Source organism: Anabrus simplex, chromosome 1, assembly GCF_040414725.1.
Source record: "Anabrus simplex isolate iqAnaSimp1 chromosome 1, ASM4041472v1, whole genome shotgun sequence".
NCBI classification, from domain to species: Eukaryota; Metazoa; Arthropoda; class Insecta; order Orthoptera; family Tettigoniidae; genus Anabrus; species Anabrus simplex.
This window is the reverse complement of record NC_090265.1, coordinates 18314992-18330421: the sequence shown is the minus strand read 5'-3', so window position 1 is coordinate 18330421 and position 15430 is coordinate 18314992. Positions and strand designations below refer to the sequence as shown.

Here is a 15430-nt window from a genome sequence, read left to right as displayed (position 1 = left end):
ATTATGTATAATCCAACGCAATGTTGAGCAACACACTGTAATAAGTCCAGAACAATGCAATGTGTTACTGAAATTGTGTAGAAAATTCCTTATATTGTAAATGGGCTATTGGAGACTCTCAAAATTACGAAGATAACATGTTTTGTCATATTCTTCCAGAAGCCTGGCCAGGCAATGTATATAAAGGGGCAGTCTTAAGGGTAGGGTGGAGTTGTTTAACGAGAGTTTTGAGTGCAAGTCTTTAATTGAGTATGTGAATTCATGTTGTGATTGGTAGTACGTTGACATGTTATTATGGTAGTCTTCTTCTTCTACTCCTTCAAAATAATATTTTGTTTCAAGATGGCAGTTTAATTAGTGCGTGTGTGTGTGTAATATGTAGATACAATTTGTAAATATAACAGTGTACACAACTGACAGCCCTTGTGGTTACAACAGTTTTCTGCAGGTAATTTATAAGTTGATTATTCAACATTAGTTCTGGCAGAGTGAAGAAACTAAATTGTCACAACATTTTAAATTTCATTTGGTGATAAACATTCATCAAAGAAAAAAAATCAGAATTTTTCAGACCCTTTGGAGAGCTTAACCGGGGCACTTGGTCATCGTACGTAACAGTACGAATTAGAAATTTTGAGATGCTGAATAGAAGTTCCTTCGTGATTCAGCATTCACATGTCTGTTTCAGATTTCCCTCCAAGTTAATGGCGAACACATATGTGGAGGTTCTATAATTGATGAGAGACATGTGCTGACCGCTGCACACTGTGTTTTTGACCGTGACAAACATGTGTAAGTAAGCATTACAAAGATTTTAAGTTTTCTTTTCCATTTTTAATTGCTTATGTTAGGAGGGAAGTATTTTCATGAAAGAAAAGGGAGTAATTAGAAAAATCCACTCATGTTCTAAATTAGGGGTTTCCAACTGGCAGCTCACAAACACGTTTTGAAAAAAGAAAAAGAAATGTAAAGAAAATTTACAAAACACTATTTCATAGCTTTTCAAAAGATCTTATTAATTTCCATAACCCTTACAGGCCTGACTAAGAACTAATTCATTCTTTAATATTATTTCCTGTTTTTATGTATCATCTGACCTATATAGAGTATATTTTGTATGATTGATTTTTAAAACTTAAAATCCAAACTTTGGGAGAAAAATGAGCACTCATAAATGTCTGTTAGGTCACCATTATAAAAGTGGCTATCAGACCCATTCCAAATCTTGAACTCCATGCCAGCCTCAGCTCTGGACATTTTTTCAACCAAGCATACAATGAATGCCAAATAATTACTTTCATTGCTATTCATGTAGGAAGCAGGTTTGGTTTTTCATTCCCTGAGATCTATTTTCTAGATATGTAGCCACCCATTCAGGTCATTCTTTTGTCCAGTCCAATTGGACTCATATTTGCCAGTAGTCTCCCATTATCCACCCTATCAAATGCCTTAGACAGGTCAATCGTCATACAACCCATTCGACCTCCTGAATCCAAGAGATCTGCTAGATCTTGCTGGAATCCTACAAGATGACCTTCAGTGGAATAACTTTTCCTAAACCCTAACTGCCTTCTATCGAACCAGTTAAATTTCGCAAACATGTCTAATATAATCAGAAGGAATGCTTTCCCAAAGCTTTCATGCAATGCATGTCAAACTAAATGGCCTGTAATTTTCAGCTTTATGTCTATCACCCTTTCCTTTATACACAGGGGCTACTATAGCAATTCTCCAATCATTTGGTATAGCTCCTTCGTGCAAACAAAAATCAGATAAGTACTTCAGATATGGTACTATATCCCAACCCATTGCCTTTAGTGCATCCCCAAAAATCTTATCAATTCCAGCCGCTTTTATTCTTTTCACCGTTTGTATCGCATAGGTAAGAGTCATTTCCCCTATCTGGACGCTGGCGCTGTAAGCAGTCACAGAGTGCAATATTCCATAACTCTGACGTCAAAATGTTCTTCCGGTAGAAGTGCGTTGTGTCAGTTCCTTGGTTCTTCTTCTTCTTCTTCTTCTTCTTCTTATTCTTATTCTTATTCTTCTTGGTGTGGGTTGGACTCTGTGAATTTCGTCCAGTCACTATATTTATGGTATAAACTCAAGTGTCTTGGATATGAAATTTTGTTATATGCGTTTTATTTTGAATGTGAGATAGATAATATGTTATGGGACCAATTATTGAAAAAAAAATCACACGCTTTGTTATGATTCGCTTGTATTTATCTGTAGAGGTTGGAATAAATTTTACAGTGGAAACAAGAAGCATATTTTTACTATATGAAGGAGGGCATAGCTCACCTTTTATAAATGCAATTTGGACTCATCAATAAATTTATTTAATGTATCAATTAAAGTGGGAGTGAGGGTTGACAATAAACAGGAAACACTTGTAGGAAGGAAAATGGATAAATTTAGAAGGCGTTGCATAAATTGACGACGGGGAGAATCAAATTGTGGACACTGAAATAAAATGTGATTACTGTCACCATGTGGGTGGCCACACACGCAGGTAGAGAGGTTAGAAAGGTGGAAATGGTACTTGTATTGTGGTGTAAGTGGGTGGTTGAAACGAAGACGTATGATATTTGTGATATGCCTACGAGTGTATGATACATAAAAACCAAGGTTTATGAGGAATATGCGGCTGAATTTGATAAAAAAAATTGCCTTTTGTATGAGTGGAATATTGCCAATTCTCTTGCCACGAACTGTATGGTACATCGTAAAGTACGGGAAGGAAGTCAAGGGGAGAAAGGGCTACAAGAATTGGTGCTTTATTTTGAGTACTAGCTGCCTTAGCTGCAGAATCAACTCGCTCATTTCCAAAAATACCGGAATGCCCTGGGATCCACACTACTGTTATGTACACGCCTGATTGTTCGAGTTGATACAATAAATATTTCACATTGTATAAATACCAATTATAAGAGAGTTTGGGAGAGGTTAATGCGTGAAGTATACTTTGAGCATCCGTATATATAGTTGTTCGTTTATAATGCTGTTGCTGAACGTGAATAAGTGCTTGTCTAATTGCAAATAACTCTGCAGAAAAAATAGAAAGATTATTTGGTAAATGGAAAGTTTCAATTATATTGAAATTGGGAATAAAGAATGCTGCTCCTACGCCTTTTTCGGAATTAGAACCGTCAGTATATATACTGATTTCGTTCTCAGATAAGGAAATTTTAATTTTTTTGGATTCAAAAGGACTATGAAGAACATTATGTTCTAAAGGAGAAAGGTGAGTTGTAGAGGATATTATGATCTTAGGTTGGAAAAGTAGGCTATTATAAGGGATAGAATACATAGGAAGTTTTGGCAAACGTAGAAATGTATCGCTGTGCGTGCACAACAGTTTGTATGCCTGATAGATAGCAGGGGTTCGTTCTCCTCTTGGGGATGTTTCGTATAATATTCATGTACAAGCTGTAATTTTGGAATTAATGGTGACCGAGCCAAAGCAAATTTCTTTAGAAGGTATTTACCTGCTAAAGACTTTCTACGAATCCACAAAGGATATTCACCTGTTTCTACAAGTAAGGCATTTGTAGGAGTAGTTTTTAATGCACCTATACATATTCGAAGCGCTTTGTATTGTATGGTATTGAGATGTGAAACTATGGAAGGTGCGGCCATATCTATAAAAAATGCACAATAATCTAATACAGAGCGAATTGTAGCACGATAAAGCGATAAAGCTACTAATGGATCTGCTCCCCAACTTCTACGTGTCACTGTTTTAAGGATTTGGATATACCCGTCCGTTTTTTGCCGAATTGCATTAATATGATGTTTCCACGAGAGCTTATGATCAAATATGATATCGAGGTATGTGTGTTGAAGTGAGAACGGAACTAGAAATTCATCAAGTATTAAGGGGGAGTGGTCATACGATCTCTTGTGCGTAAAAAGCATTGCTGTGCATTTAGGAATTGATAGAGTTAGACCATGGGTATCCAACCACTTAATTACGTCACGCATTACACTAGCTAAGATCCTCCTGCATTCAGAGATGCTCTCATGGGAAATATATATAGTAAAATCATCAGCGTAAGACAAAACTCTAGCGTATGGTGAAATTATCTGTTCTAATTCACGCATATAGAAAGCAAATAGAACACCGCTTAAAACGTCCCCCAGTGGTAAACCGGTCGAAGTCTGTCTACCCTCAAGTGGAGTTATGTGGTGTTTTAACGATAAGAGTGCGGTATGTAAGTAATTGATATAAAAGTAAATGAATTTGTACGGAAATCCATCTGATCCAAGTTTTTCCCATAGTAAATGTAAGAGGACTGAATCATATGCACCTTTGATATCTAAAAATAGAGCAATAATTGTACTATGTTTGCGATATCTAGCTACCAAAAGATCAACGATGAAAATATTAAGGGGGTCTTGTGTACACCTTCCTTTAAGGAAAGCATATTGTGATTTGGGTATGAGGTGATAATATTCCATAATCCAGACCAAACGATTTAATAGTATTTTTAGGAATGTTTTTCTTACACATGAACCCAACACGATTCCTCTATAACGCGCCGGGTTGGTTGGCGTTTTTCCAGGTTTAAGTATTGGTATAAGATGAAAGATGTTCCATTCTGTAGGGATATTTCTAGCAGCTAAGATATTATTAAAATATTCGAGTATTATCGTATGGGTTGAAGATGGCAACAATTGAAGCATAGCATAGGTTATTGAATCTGGACCGGGAGCAGAACTTGTCGAAGATATAAGTGTTTGAGTTAATTCATGAAGTTGAATAGGTTGTAATAAAGTTGAATATAGAGTAGATTGGGAAACATTTTGAGGAAAAGGGAAGGGAACGGTATAATCTGGACTAAGAGAAATGAGAAACGGGGTAAGAATCTCTCGCGGAATGGGTGAATATGGGCGTTGTTGGGCATCATGCGTAAGAGTTCTAATTGCATTCCACAAACAGGCAGTGGACATTTGTGAAGTCAAAGATGATATGAAGGTTTTCCAGGCTGTCCGTCTCTTTTCATGAAATACTTGTTTCATTCTTGCATTATGACGCTTTAAACATAAATAATGTTGTAACGTCATATCATTTCGGTACGTCTGAAATAAACGTTTTCGTTTTAATACTAATTGGTGGCACTCACTATTCCACCAGTGTATATACTGATAGGGTCGTAAATACGTGTACACACAAGGTTTGTAAGGATGAAATGTATCAATGTAGGTATTAATAATAGAATGAAGTGTATTATACGAGATAGGAGGTTGCTGAAGGTTACTAAGTTGATTGTGTATAAATGTGCAGTAAGTTTGCTTATCGAAAGTGTGAAATGAGCGGATATTGCTACGGATTTGAGTTGCTCCTTGCGGTAAGCATGGTTTTCCAATACCATGCGTGATAAATATAGGATAATGATCACTAGAATATGTGTCTGATAGTGTTTGCCATGTGATTATGGGAGCCATGTAGGAACTACAAAGAGTTAGATCTACAGCACTAGGAGGTGTGTCAGGAGGGGATATTCTCGTGGGAGATCCATTATTTAATAATGTGAAATCATATTGCTGAAACTCAGATAGGAGATGAATTCCCTTTGGTGTATCATGCTGACTTCCCCATAACGTATGGTGACAGATGAAGTCTCCGAAGATAATGACGTGATCTAAAGTATGAAATTGACAAAAAAATTGTGCCCATTGATTTGCAGTAATGTAAACATCAGGAGGGCAGTAGACATTAATGAAATGGATATTATTGTGCGTAACACCTATGGCGAAAGTTTAAGGAATTAGGTAAGTGATAGGTAAAATATGATAGGTAAGATTTTGTTGAATAAAAACCGCTACGCCAGCACTACCTGGTCCATCTTGTCGTTCAAGATTGAAACCCGGTAAACGAAATGTGGAAGAGCTAGAAAACCATGTTTCCTGAATGATAATGATATTAGAAGAGGTTTCGCGGATTAATAATTGTAACTCATGTTTTTTAGGAACTATGCTTCTTGCATTCCACTGCAAAATGCGAATCATATAATGCCATCATATTAGTTATTTGATCCCTTAAAAGATATGTGGTATGTGAGAGTTGCCCTTCTTCTCCGGCACTTTGTAATAGGAGTCCTGTGATTTTTAGAATTTCTTGTTGAAGTTGACTTTTTTTCTGATGTAGAATAGTTGCCTGTTGTGATTGTGAATTGCTGATACTCTTAGAAGGGGGTGAGGTAGAAGGAGAAGAAGTGGAAGGATCAGTAGGGGTTACCTGGTGGGATAGATAGACTGGCCCCTGTGAGGGGGTTCGTTCATTACGTAAAATTGCCATATATTGCTCCTTATCAAACCCGGGGGTTGGAGTGGGTCTCGGAGTTTGTATTACCACTTGGGTGAAATTTCTTTTTTTAGGATTTTCTGGAGGAAGGGGAGTAGAGTGGTCATTTCGTGGAAGGGGGGGGGGAAGTGATTTGGATGCTGTTGTGGATAGTAAATGGGTAGCGTAACTTTCGCTTTAGCCTCTTCAAACGAAAGGTAATCCGTACTCATAACTTTTTTATTTCTTGTTGGTATTTATGCTCTGGACATCCGTTAGATCCGGTTGAATGACTACCCTTACAGTATGCACATTTTTGAAACTCTTCGGTACACTGATTGGTGGGATGTGCAAGAGAACATTTTCTGCATCTGACAAATTGAGCTTTGCACTGTTTTTCTGTGTGACCATATCGTTGGCATTTTCGACATAATATGGGTGAGAAAATGAACTGTTCAACTTGTAAATATACGCTAAAAAGAGAAACGTATTGAGGCAAAGCCTGGGTTCGGAAAATAATTTTAACAGACCCTGTAGGTAGATACTCAATATTCTCATTATTGACTACCCGTCTGTTGAGTCTTTGTACTGACTTAATGGGAACGGTAGATTGTATGTATTTGAGTATTTCATCATCCGTGAGGTTTTTATCAACGTCTCGGATCAGGCCAACTCTTAGTATATTTGAGGACGGAATGTATGCTTTTAACTTTAATGTGTCGAGAATGGAATGGCACAAAAAATCGTTAGCTTGTAAGGCAGTAGTAAATGACACTTGTAAACGATTCCTCCCTTTTCGGGTAATGGATTTCACATTTAAAGCATTTTCGTGAAAATATCGCCCAAGTGCCATAGGGTGTAATTGTCCAAGATGCTGGTTATTATTGGATTCTACGAATACGTTAAATGGGCCATAATGATTGGGAGGGTAAAAATCCTTTTCTACTTGAACACTAGCACCGTTATTTACTTGATTATTCTTTTGAGCAGGTGATTGTTCAGAGCTTTGAAGTGATTCATTTTCCATTAAATCTTCTACTTCCTGATTAATTGGTATTTGATCACTCAAATTATGTCCGCCTCCTCCGCTGGAGGCGGCCATCGTACCCACAAATAACTAACAATTAATACTGATTAAGTGATAAACACAGTATATCAAATGTATAGGAAGCACACGTGACACACTCAGTGCACTAGTGAACTTAAGCGAACAGCTTGAATGATCCGCACGAACTCGTAAAAAATCACTAACGCAATCGCAAAAACGTTATGCAGATCTCAGAAATCCTCAATGTACCACGCGGATACTAATAAATACTAATAAACTTTCTAACTATTTTCCGAAATTCAAAACAACACCTCTTTACGGTTGCTAAGGTAAACAATCTATCCAAGTGAATGAGTTCCTTGGTTGTTGCTTGGTGATGCATGCTGATTGCCTATTGGGAAGACACACGGGTGGCCCAGATTGGTTGCGCAGTAGATGTTAGTTTTCCCTCGTCCTGCTCGTGACGTCATCACAGGAGCACAGTGACTGTGCAGTATACAACCGCACGTGTATCTCATTTCGTTGTTTATATATGTCTGTCTTAGGATTTCCACGTATAACCCAGCCAGCGAATTGTTGCCGGTGGCGGAAATCGAAACTAATGCGCTCCGCCCAGCCACACGCCTGTGATAGAAGTGCAGTTGTCGCCAGCGAAACCTCATCGCATGTCGAGTGAGTGAATGATTCGTTCTGAGTCGGGCATTGTGCGTTGTAGATTAGTGAACCCGTGAACGTAAGTAAGTGAAAACAGTAAATAGACTATATTGTTCGTTGAGCAGTGGAGTAGATATACTGTACTTTAACATATAGCACATAGTACATAGTACGAATAATAATAATAATAATAATAATAATAATAATAATAATAATAATAATAATAATGGAAACGCCGAAACAGAAAAAGGGGGAAAATAGACTCATTCCGCGGAGAAGAATATGATGTACAATGTCGTACAGTTTTGTAAGCAAGAGAAAAAAGAGAACAAAATAATTATAACTCTTCAAAAAGCAATTTTAAGGGCGGCACATGTGGTTGGTAAGTCCGAAAAAACCGTAAGAAATATTTTGAAAGACATTGAAAAGGCGGAGCAAACCGGCGAAAAGGTTACAACACCACGAGAAAAACTGTCTGAAAAGTGATTTCTATAGATGACTTTGATAAATGTCGTATTCGTAGAAAATTCCTAGAGTATTATGAACAAAAGAGAGAAATTCCAACACTGCGGAAACTGCTTGTATTTGCGAAACATAAAATACAGTTTAAGGGAGGAAAGGAAACTTTCCGAAAAATTGTAAAAGAAATGGGGTTTTATTTCCGGAAGTGTAAAAATAAACGAACTATCCTCGCGGAAAGGTCAGACATTGTTGCTAGACGTGCGGACTACTCACGAGCTATAAGAAATAACGCGAATGCTCCAAATAAACCAGTAGTGTACACGGATGAAACGTGGGTTGATACACACTACACTGTAAAAAAAATGTTGGCAACATGAAGATGTCGCAGGGGTTATGACGAATCACAGTCCAGGACAACGAGCTTTTGTTGTCCATGCGGGAGGGAAAATGGGTTTCATAGAGGGAGAAGATTTAATTTATGACTCAAAATCCAAATCACAAGATTACCATGCTGAAATGAATAGGTGCAATTATCAGAAATGGGTATAAGATAAACTTAATCAAAATATTCCACCCGAGAGCATAGTTGTTATCGATAACGCGCCCTCTCATACTATGCAAGTCAATAAAGCCTCCCCTAATGCATCTCGTAAGGCTGAAATGGCAGACTGGCTTACTCAGCATAACATACATTGTGATCCCACTTGGAGACGAGATGAACTTTTGAAACTTATAACACGTAATAATCCAAAACCGGCATATAGACTGGATACAATGTTAGAACAAAAGGGGTTTACTGTCTTAAGGCTCCCTCCATACAATTGTGACCTTAATCCGATTGAACTTATTTGGAATTTGTTAAAACAGAAGACTGCTGCTAAAAATGTCTTTGCTATTAGCTTAAAAACCGAAAGGAACTGACCAACACTTCTTTACGTGAAATCACTCAAGAGGACTGGGCAAAAGCTTGCGAAAAAGTACGAACAATTGAGGAAAGTTATTGGTACAGGGATGGGCTAATGGAGGAAGCCATAGAAAATATCATGATAAATGTTGGCCTTGACAGTGACGATAGTGATGATGAAAATCCAAATGAAAATGAGTGTCGTGACAACACTGAACAAAGTAATATGGATGCTGATACTGCAAGTGAACCTGGTGCGGACAATGGTGAGACCGACACAGCTGATGAAGAACCTGGTATCTATCCTTTGTGTGCAGGACCTTCATCATCTAGTATAATGTAACTTCAAGCAGGTTAGTGGTACTGTTCTCATTGTATGACTGTACATGCATTCCCCCTCTTGCCCCTCTCCCGTCCGCCGCAGCCATACCGCGGCGAGCTGACGTAATGTATACACAACAGCCCCGCTCCATGTCTAGCGGTAACAATTCCCTGGTGGAGTAGTAATAACTATACGTAATTTCTTTCCGTATATTGCTGTTGGTTTATATAATGGCCTACTGTATTTTGCGTAGTGTGTGTGTCATAGTTCGTTTCTGTGAGATCTCTGTTAAGTTGCTGTATTTCGTGCAGTGAGGTGCACTTTCTTTTTCGTAGTTGCGTGAACAGTGTAATAGTAGCTGGAGTGAAAATTATGTGTTCATAGTACAGTATCATTGCGATAGAGAACCGTGCCGTTATTGATTCACCGCAATCTATAGCGACACCTGATTGTTCAGCAGATGGATTTCGGTACCTCGCCGGCTACATCGCCTACCGTGAAAGAAAATATGACAGGTCAATGGGAAGTCCCACTGGGGAAATGCTTTCAATTTCTTCTGGTAAAGCCCCTGTGGAGTGGACAGAAGTGTTATCTCGGGGAGGTCTACTCGTTCCATCGAAGAATGGTAAACCAAATAAAGGAATTTGAGTTAATTTTCACGGACACTCACGGACGTGCTGAACTGTGACGCATACCTAATATTATACGCAAAGTGTGTCAAATAATTAGCAGTAAATTCCCCGCTGTACCACCAGAAATAGTAAAAATGTATGTTAGAACGAGAATAATTATACGCATACGACAAGTGAACATTCGGGGAAGAACTGAAAAATCCATAGCAGCTCATCGGCGAAAGGCACGTCATTGGATTTCATCTTCAAAAGCAACCACTTCATGACATCTAATCTCACAGGTAGGACTGTGTTCTAATGAAGTGTTTTTTCTTCTGTTCTTTCTTATTGTTTAATTTTTTAAAAGTAGACTATCTATGCGGAGCCTCCGTGGCTCAGCCGGCAGCGCGCCGGCTTCTCACCAAATTCCGGTCACTCCATGTGAGATTTGTGCTGGTCAAAGCGCAGGCGGTACAGGTTTTTCTCCGGGTACTCCGATTTTCCCTGTCATCTTTCATTCCAGCAACACACTCCGTTATCATTTCATAGCATTTATCAGTCATTAATAATCACTTTGGAAGTGGCGACCCCATTGTAATAATAGCCTATATATAATATGGTTCATTCATTACATCCCTGACCCGGTCAAAGAGTGAAAACAGGTTGTAGGTTTTCCAGGACTATCTATGCATGGTTTTGAATATGAACTTACTTCTGCTGCTGTTATAATATGTGTTAAGCTTTAAACTCGATACCTGCGGAAGTGAGTCACTATATCGTATATTAACATACGGTAGTTCCATCACGGAAGTTTTGCTGTAAAGATTTAATAATACAAACATTTCATATCTCTAAATATTTATGTCGTCGCCATAAGACTTATCTGTGTCGGTGCGACGTAAAGCAACTAGCAAAAAAAAAAAAATATATATGTAACCTTCCTCAAACTGATAGAGGAACTTGGAAATGTTAATAAATTGCAAACGTTGGTTAGTTTGCCGCCACGTTATATTTACGCGTTATTCGTAATAGAAATAATGAAAAGTTACTATGCTGTACTCTTTTTCAATCTTATAACAGCAGTAATCTTTATGTCTGGTCTGCAATTAGTTCTGAGAAACTGTAATGTTTGCTGATATTATGAGATTCCTACTGATTTGCGCGCTCTGGGCTCGGCTGCTTTGCTCCTACTGTGACGTCATTTCGTTAACCAATAGCAGCTCGTCTCGCGTTGGGCCCAACCTTTAGTAGTGTTTTAAGAAACTTGGGGAAGACAGACTGTGCACTACTAGTGAAGTTGTTTTATCAGCAATAGCAACGCTGCATTACGGGAATGTCGCCGACAGAAACAGCAGAGGAAATATCCCGTGATAAGTAATGGCCTGAAGAAACACGTGAATTATGTGTCGCGCCAGAGAGAGGACGGCGACTCAGACCGTGCAGCACATTCTCCCAATTCAGTGCTCGAGCTGTGTCACTTGAAATGTCGTTAGCCCGGTCAACTGTTCACAAGATTTTGTGGCGCATTTTTCACTGGCATATCTGCGAACTTCATACTGTTCACAAATTGAAACCCCAAGATGTTGCACAACGCCACGACTCTGCTTTTCGGTTTCCGGCGCCCGTGGAAGTGGACAACATGTGCCCGGGGAATATTCCGTGGACAGGCGAGGCTCCTTTTACTCTGGAGAGTGCAGTGAATGCGTCGAACTGTGGGATGTGGGGTCGACTCCTCTAATCGTTATCCAGGAACAACCATTGCATTCATCTTACGTGACTGTTCGGTGTGGTTTTACAAGCTCCTTCGTTCTTAGTCCATTTTTTTTAGGAGATGACCCCTCATGGGCCTCTTAGGTGTACAGTAACATCTGCACGATATAGGGGTCTCCTTGTGCAACACGTGATTCCAGCTTTGCAGGAACGTAACTGTGACCACACCGTTATTTTCATGCAAGATGGGGCAGCACCATATATTGCCCGCGAGGTGAAGGAATTGCTTCGAGAAAACCTTAGTAACAAGCGCATTATCTCTGGGCATTTTCCAGATGCGCGTCCTTCGAGGTCCGACCTACACACATATGATTTCTGGTTGTGGGGATACTTGAAAGATCGTGTCTATCAGGTCATGTCCGGTCTCTGCCTGATCTAAAGGCCTCTCTGTCGACCATGCTGTGTTAGGGATGCAGCATATAGCTGAGTTCGGAGGCCTTATTGAACAGTTTTTGTAAACATAAATGCTAATAAACCTCCAGAACCACCGTTATCATTTGTTGATCTTTCCTGCCTTTTTCTGTGACCCCTACAATTGCTTACAGTCCATATTTTTTGCCTGATGGCAAAACTTGTAACTAATAACTTTTGTGACATTATTCGTGAGCGCACTGTTAAGTTAGCGTATATACGAAATTTCAGACTCCTACGATCATTACAGCCCACACTGTGCGCACACAGTACTTTAAAATTTAAACAGTAAAAATTACAGTTCGTATAACGATATGACTTCTTTATCCATTCCCTTTTCCAGATTCTCTCTGGGTAGGGTAGTGTTCCAAAGCCCTCCACCTTACTCGATCTTTCCACCATTCCTCTTCTAGTAATTTATTGCTATCGACTCCTCTATTTGCAATACAGTCCACAACAGATCTACTCCATCTCATTCTAGGCCGCCCCCTAGGCCTCTTTCCAGTCTCTGAATTCATTAATATTCTCTTTGGTATTCTCTCTCCTTGCATTCTCGTTGTGTGTCCATTTCAGCTTTGTTATACCAACCTCTCCTTGACGTTTACACACTCCCACGCTTCTCCTTATTTCGTATTCTATCTCCGCTATATGCTCCTCAAGCTGCTTGTTTGTTACTTAGTCAACGTCCAGGCTGCTGAAGCATAGGTCAGTACAGGACGACTATAAAACCTTCCTGCACTTCATTGGCGTATCTTTGTTCCGTACAATGTCTCTCACGCACTGGTAGCAACTTGCAGACTGCTGTATTCTTAAATCAATGTCTCCTTCCAAATTTCCAACTTGTGACATCATACTGATAACAATATGTATTTTTTAAATTTGTTTTACATAGCACTTAGATAGATAGCTCTTATGGCAATGATGGGATAGGATAGAACTAGGAGTAGGAAAGAATCAGCCGTGGTCTTGATTCAGATGCAGGCATTTGCCAGGCGTGAAAATGAGAAACCACTGAAAACCATCTTCAGGGCTGCCGACTGTGGGGTTCGAACCCACTATCTCCCGAATGCAAGCTAACTCTACGTGACCCAAACTGCGCAGCACCTTGCACAGTTGACAATTTAGCAGCGCCGTAAATTTCTGGCATGCATTAATTTGTACCACAGTAACATTCACTTTCATGCATGATGAGATTAGCATCACAGGAAATAATTTTTGTGGGATGAGTGATGGAAAAATAGTCTCTCTATTATAATGAATACAAACCAATGTTAGTAAGAGGTGTCCACGATATTCAGCTTTGAATTACAAATACTTAGCTGACTGAATTCTCTTTTGTTATACAGAAGAGAGAAGATTAATTTCCCATTAAAAATGAAACAAAAACAGAAAGGCTATGTTGGAGGCATCGGCCGTACTGTTTATAATGCAGAATACGTCTTTCTGACAGAAATGAACAAGACTGAATTAGATGTAAGAAGAATATTTATTGAATATGGGGGGTTCCCCCAGTTAAGCTTGGACAACTTTGACGCATCTTTTATCCTAGGTGATTCCTTTTCTCCGGACCGGGTTGTGCTCCATGTGATAACCACGGGAACAGACTATTGCCCTACATCTCAATTCCCACTGTAGAATACTTTGACGGAGTACAGGAAAAGTAATAATGTCCCATACCTCCTTGCACACTTTCGAAAGTGGCGGGACGTTTAGAAGAAAGCCCTTTTCAGTATCAAAGGACACAGAAATCCATCGGCGACGCATCCGGGCATTTGTTAGAGATGTCACTAAAAGGTATGATACGGACACCCGTCTCTGCTTCTTTTCTCTCGTAGTAGGTGAATTTATTTAGCGTATGGCTTATACAGACAATATCAGTAATATATATATATATATATTTAGAGCTGAGAAACAAAGTAATGCATCGCAATTGAATATCAAGTTTTTCAATCCAACGTACAGCACCTGGAGATACCAGCAGGAAGTCATCTTCATCACCGTGATAGGCTCGAATCTTACATTCCCTGACGATATGACGAATAGTCTGGTGTGGAGCTCCGCAGTCACAGTCTGGATTAGGTAGCTTTTCCCACTTATGGAGAGCAGCTCTGCATCGGCCATGTCCTGTTCTGATTCTACTCAGGGCAATCCAGGTCTTGCGTGGTGGTACTTGGGATCCACTTGGAAGTCTGGGACCTGAGAAGAAGGTATGAAGGCATACATCCGTTGCTGCTTCCCATCTACTTTTTCACTCATCAAGACATTTAAAATCCTTAGAATCCATGTTAGCAGCATCACGCAGAGTTGGATGGCGTGATTTTAGTCTATTAAGATTCAGAAGTGGCAGCTCACTATTCACGGGTAGACTAGGATTTCTTGAGATTTGTAAAATTCCTTCATAAGGGCATTAGATCGGCGTACATCAGGTGGAATTAACCAGTTAGCAGTGGAAGCCAATGAACTGGAGTAGATGTGATTGCGCCAGATATGATGCGCATTGTGGTATTAAGCTGGGTGTCAACAAGCCTTGTATGATGACTGTTCATCCAAACAGATGCACAGTACTCAGCACTTGAATACACCAAACCCAGAGCTGAAGATCGCAAAGTGGTTGCTGAAGATCCCCAGGAAGTTCCACACAGTTTATGAAGGATGTTATTTCGAGACTTAAACTTTTGTGCTAAGTTCAGGAGGTGTTGTTTGAAGGATAGTGTACGGTCCAAGATGACACCAAGGTATTTTGGGTTCCAGTTATGACGAAGAATTCTCCCTCTGAAACTAACATTCAGTTTCACAGGCAGCCAGACTATCCACAGAATCTCCTGGCAATGACATATTTTCGACGAAGTAATAGAAACAGTTCTTCTCAGAACTCATTAACGAGAAACATTGGTCCATCTATCAGTAGATGATGATGATCTGGCAGTATGACTGTATGCTTTATCCATGTGGATCCAGA

The 15430-nt window shown here is 39.4% G+C and overlaps 1 protein-coding gene across 1 annotated transcript in view; it reads left to right on the top strand.

Annotated features, from left to right (window-relative positions):
• LOC136859637 (trypsin alpha-4) overlaps nt 1-15430 on the top strand; it is a 135819-nt gene that overhangs the window by 24685 nt on the left and 95704 nt on the right. Inside the window, exon 3 of the mRNA XM_067138707.2 lies at nt 689-792. Within this exon, the coding sequence (XP_066994808.2) occupies nt 689-792 (104 nt within the window). The remainder of the gene's footprint in view (nt 1-688; nt 793-15430) is intronic.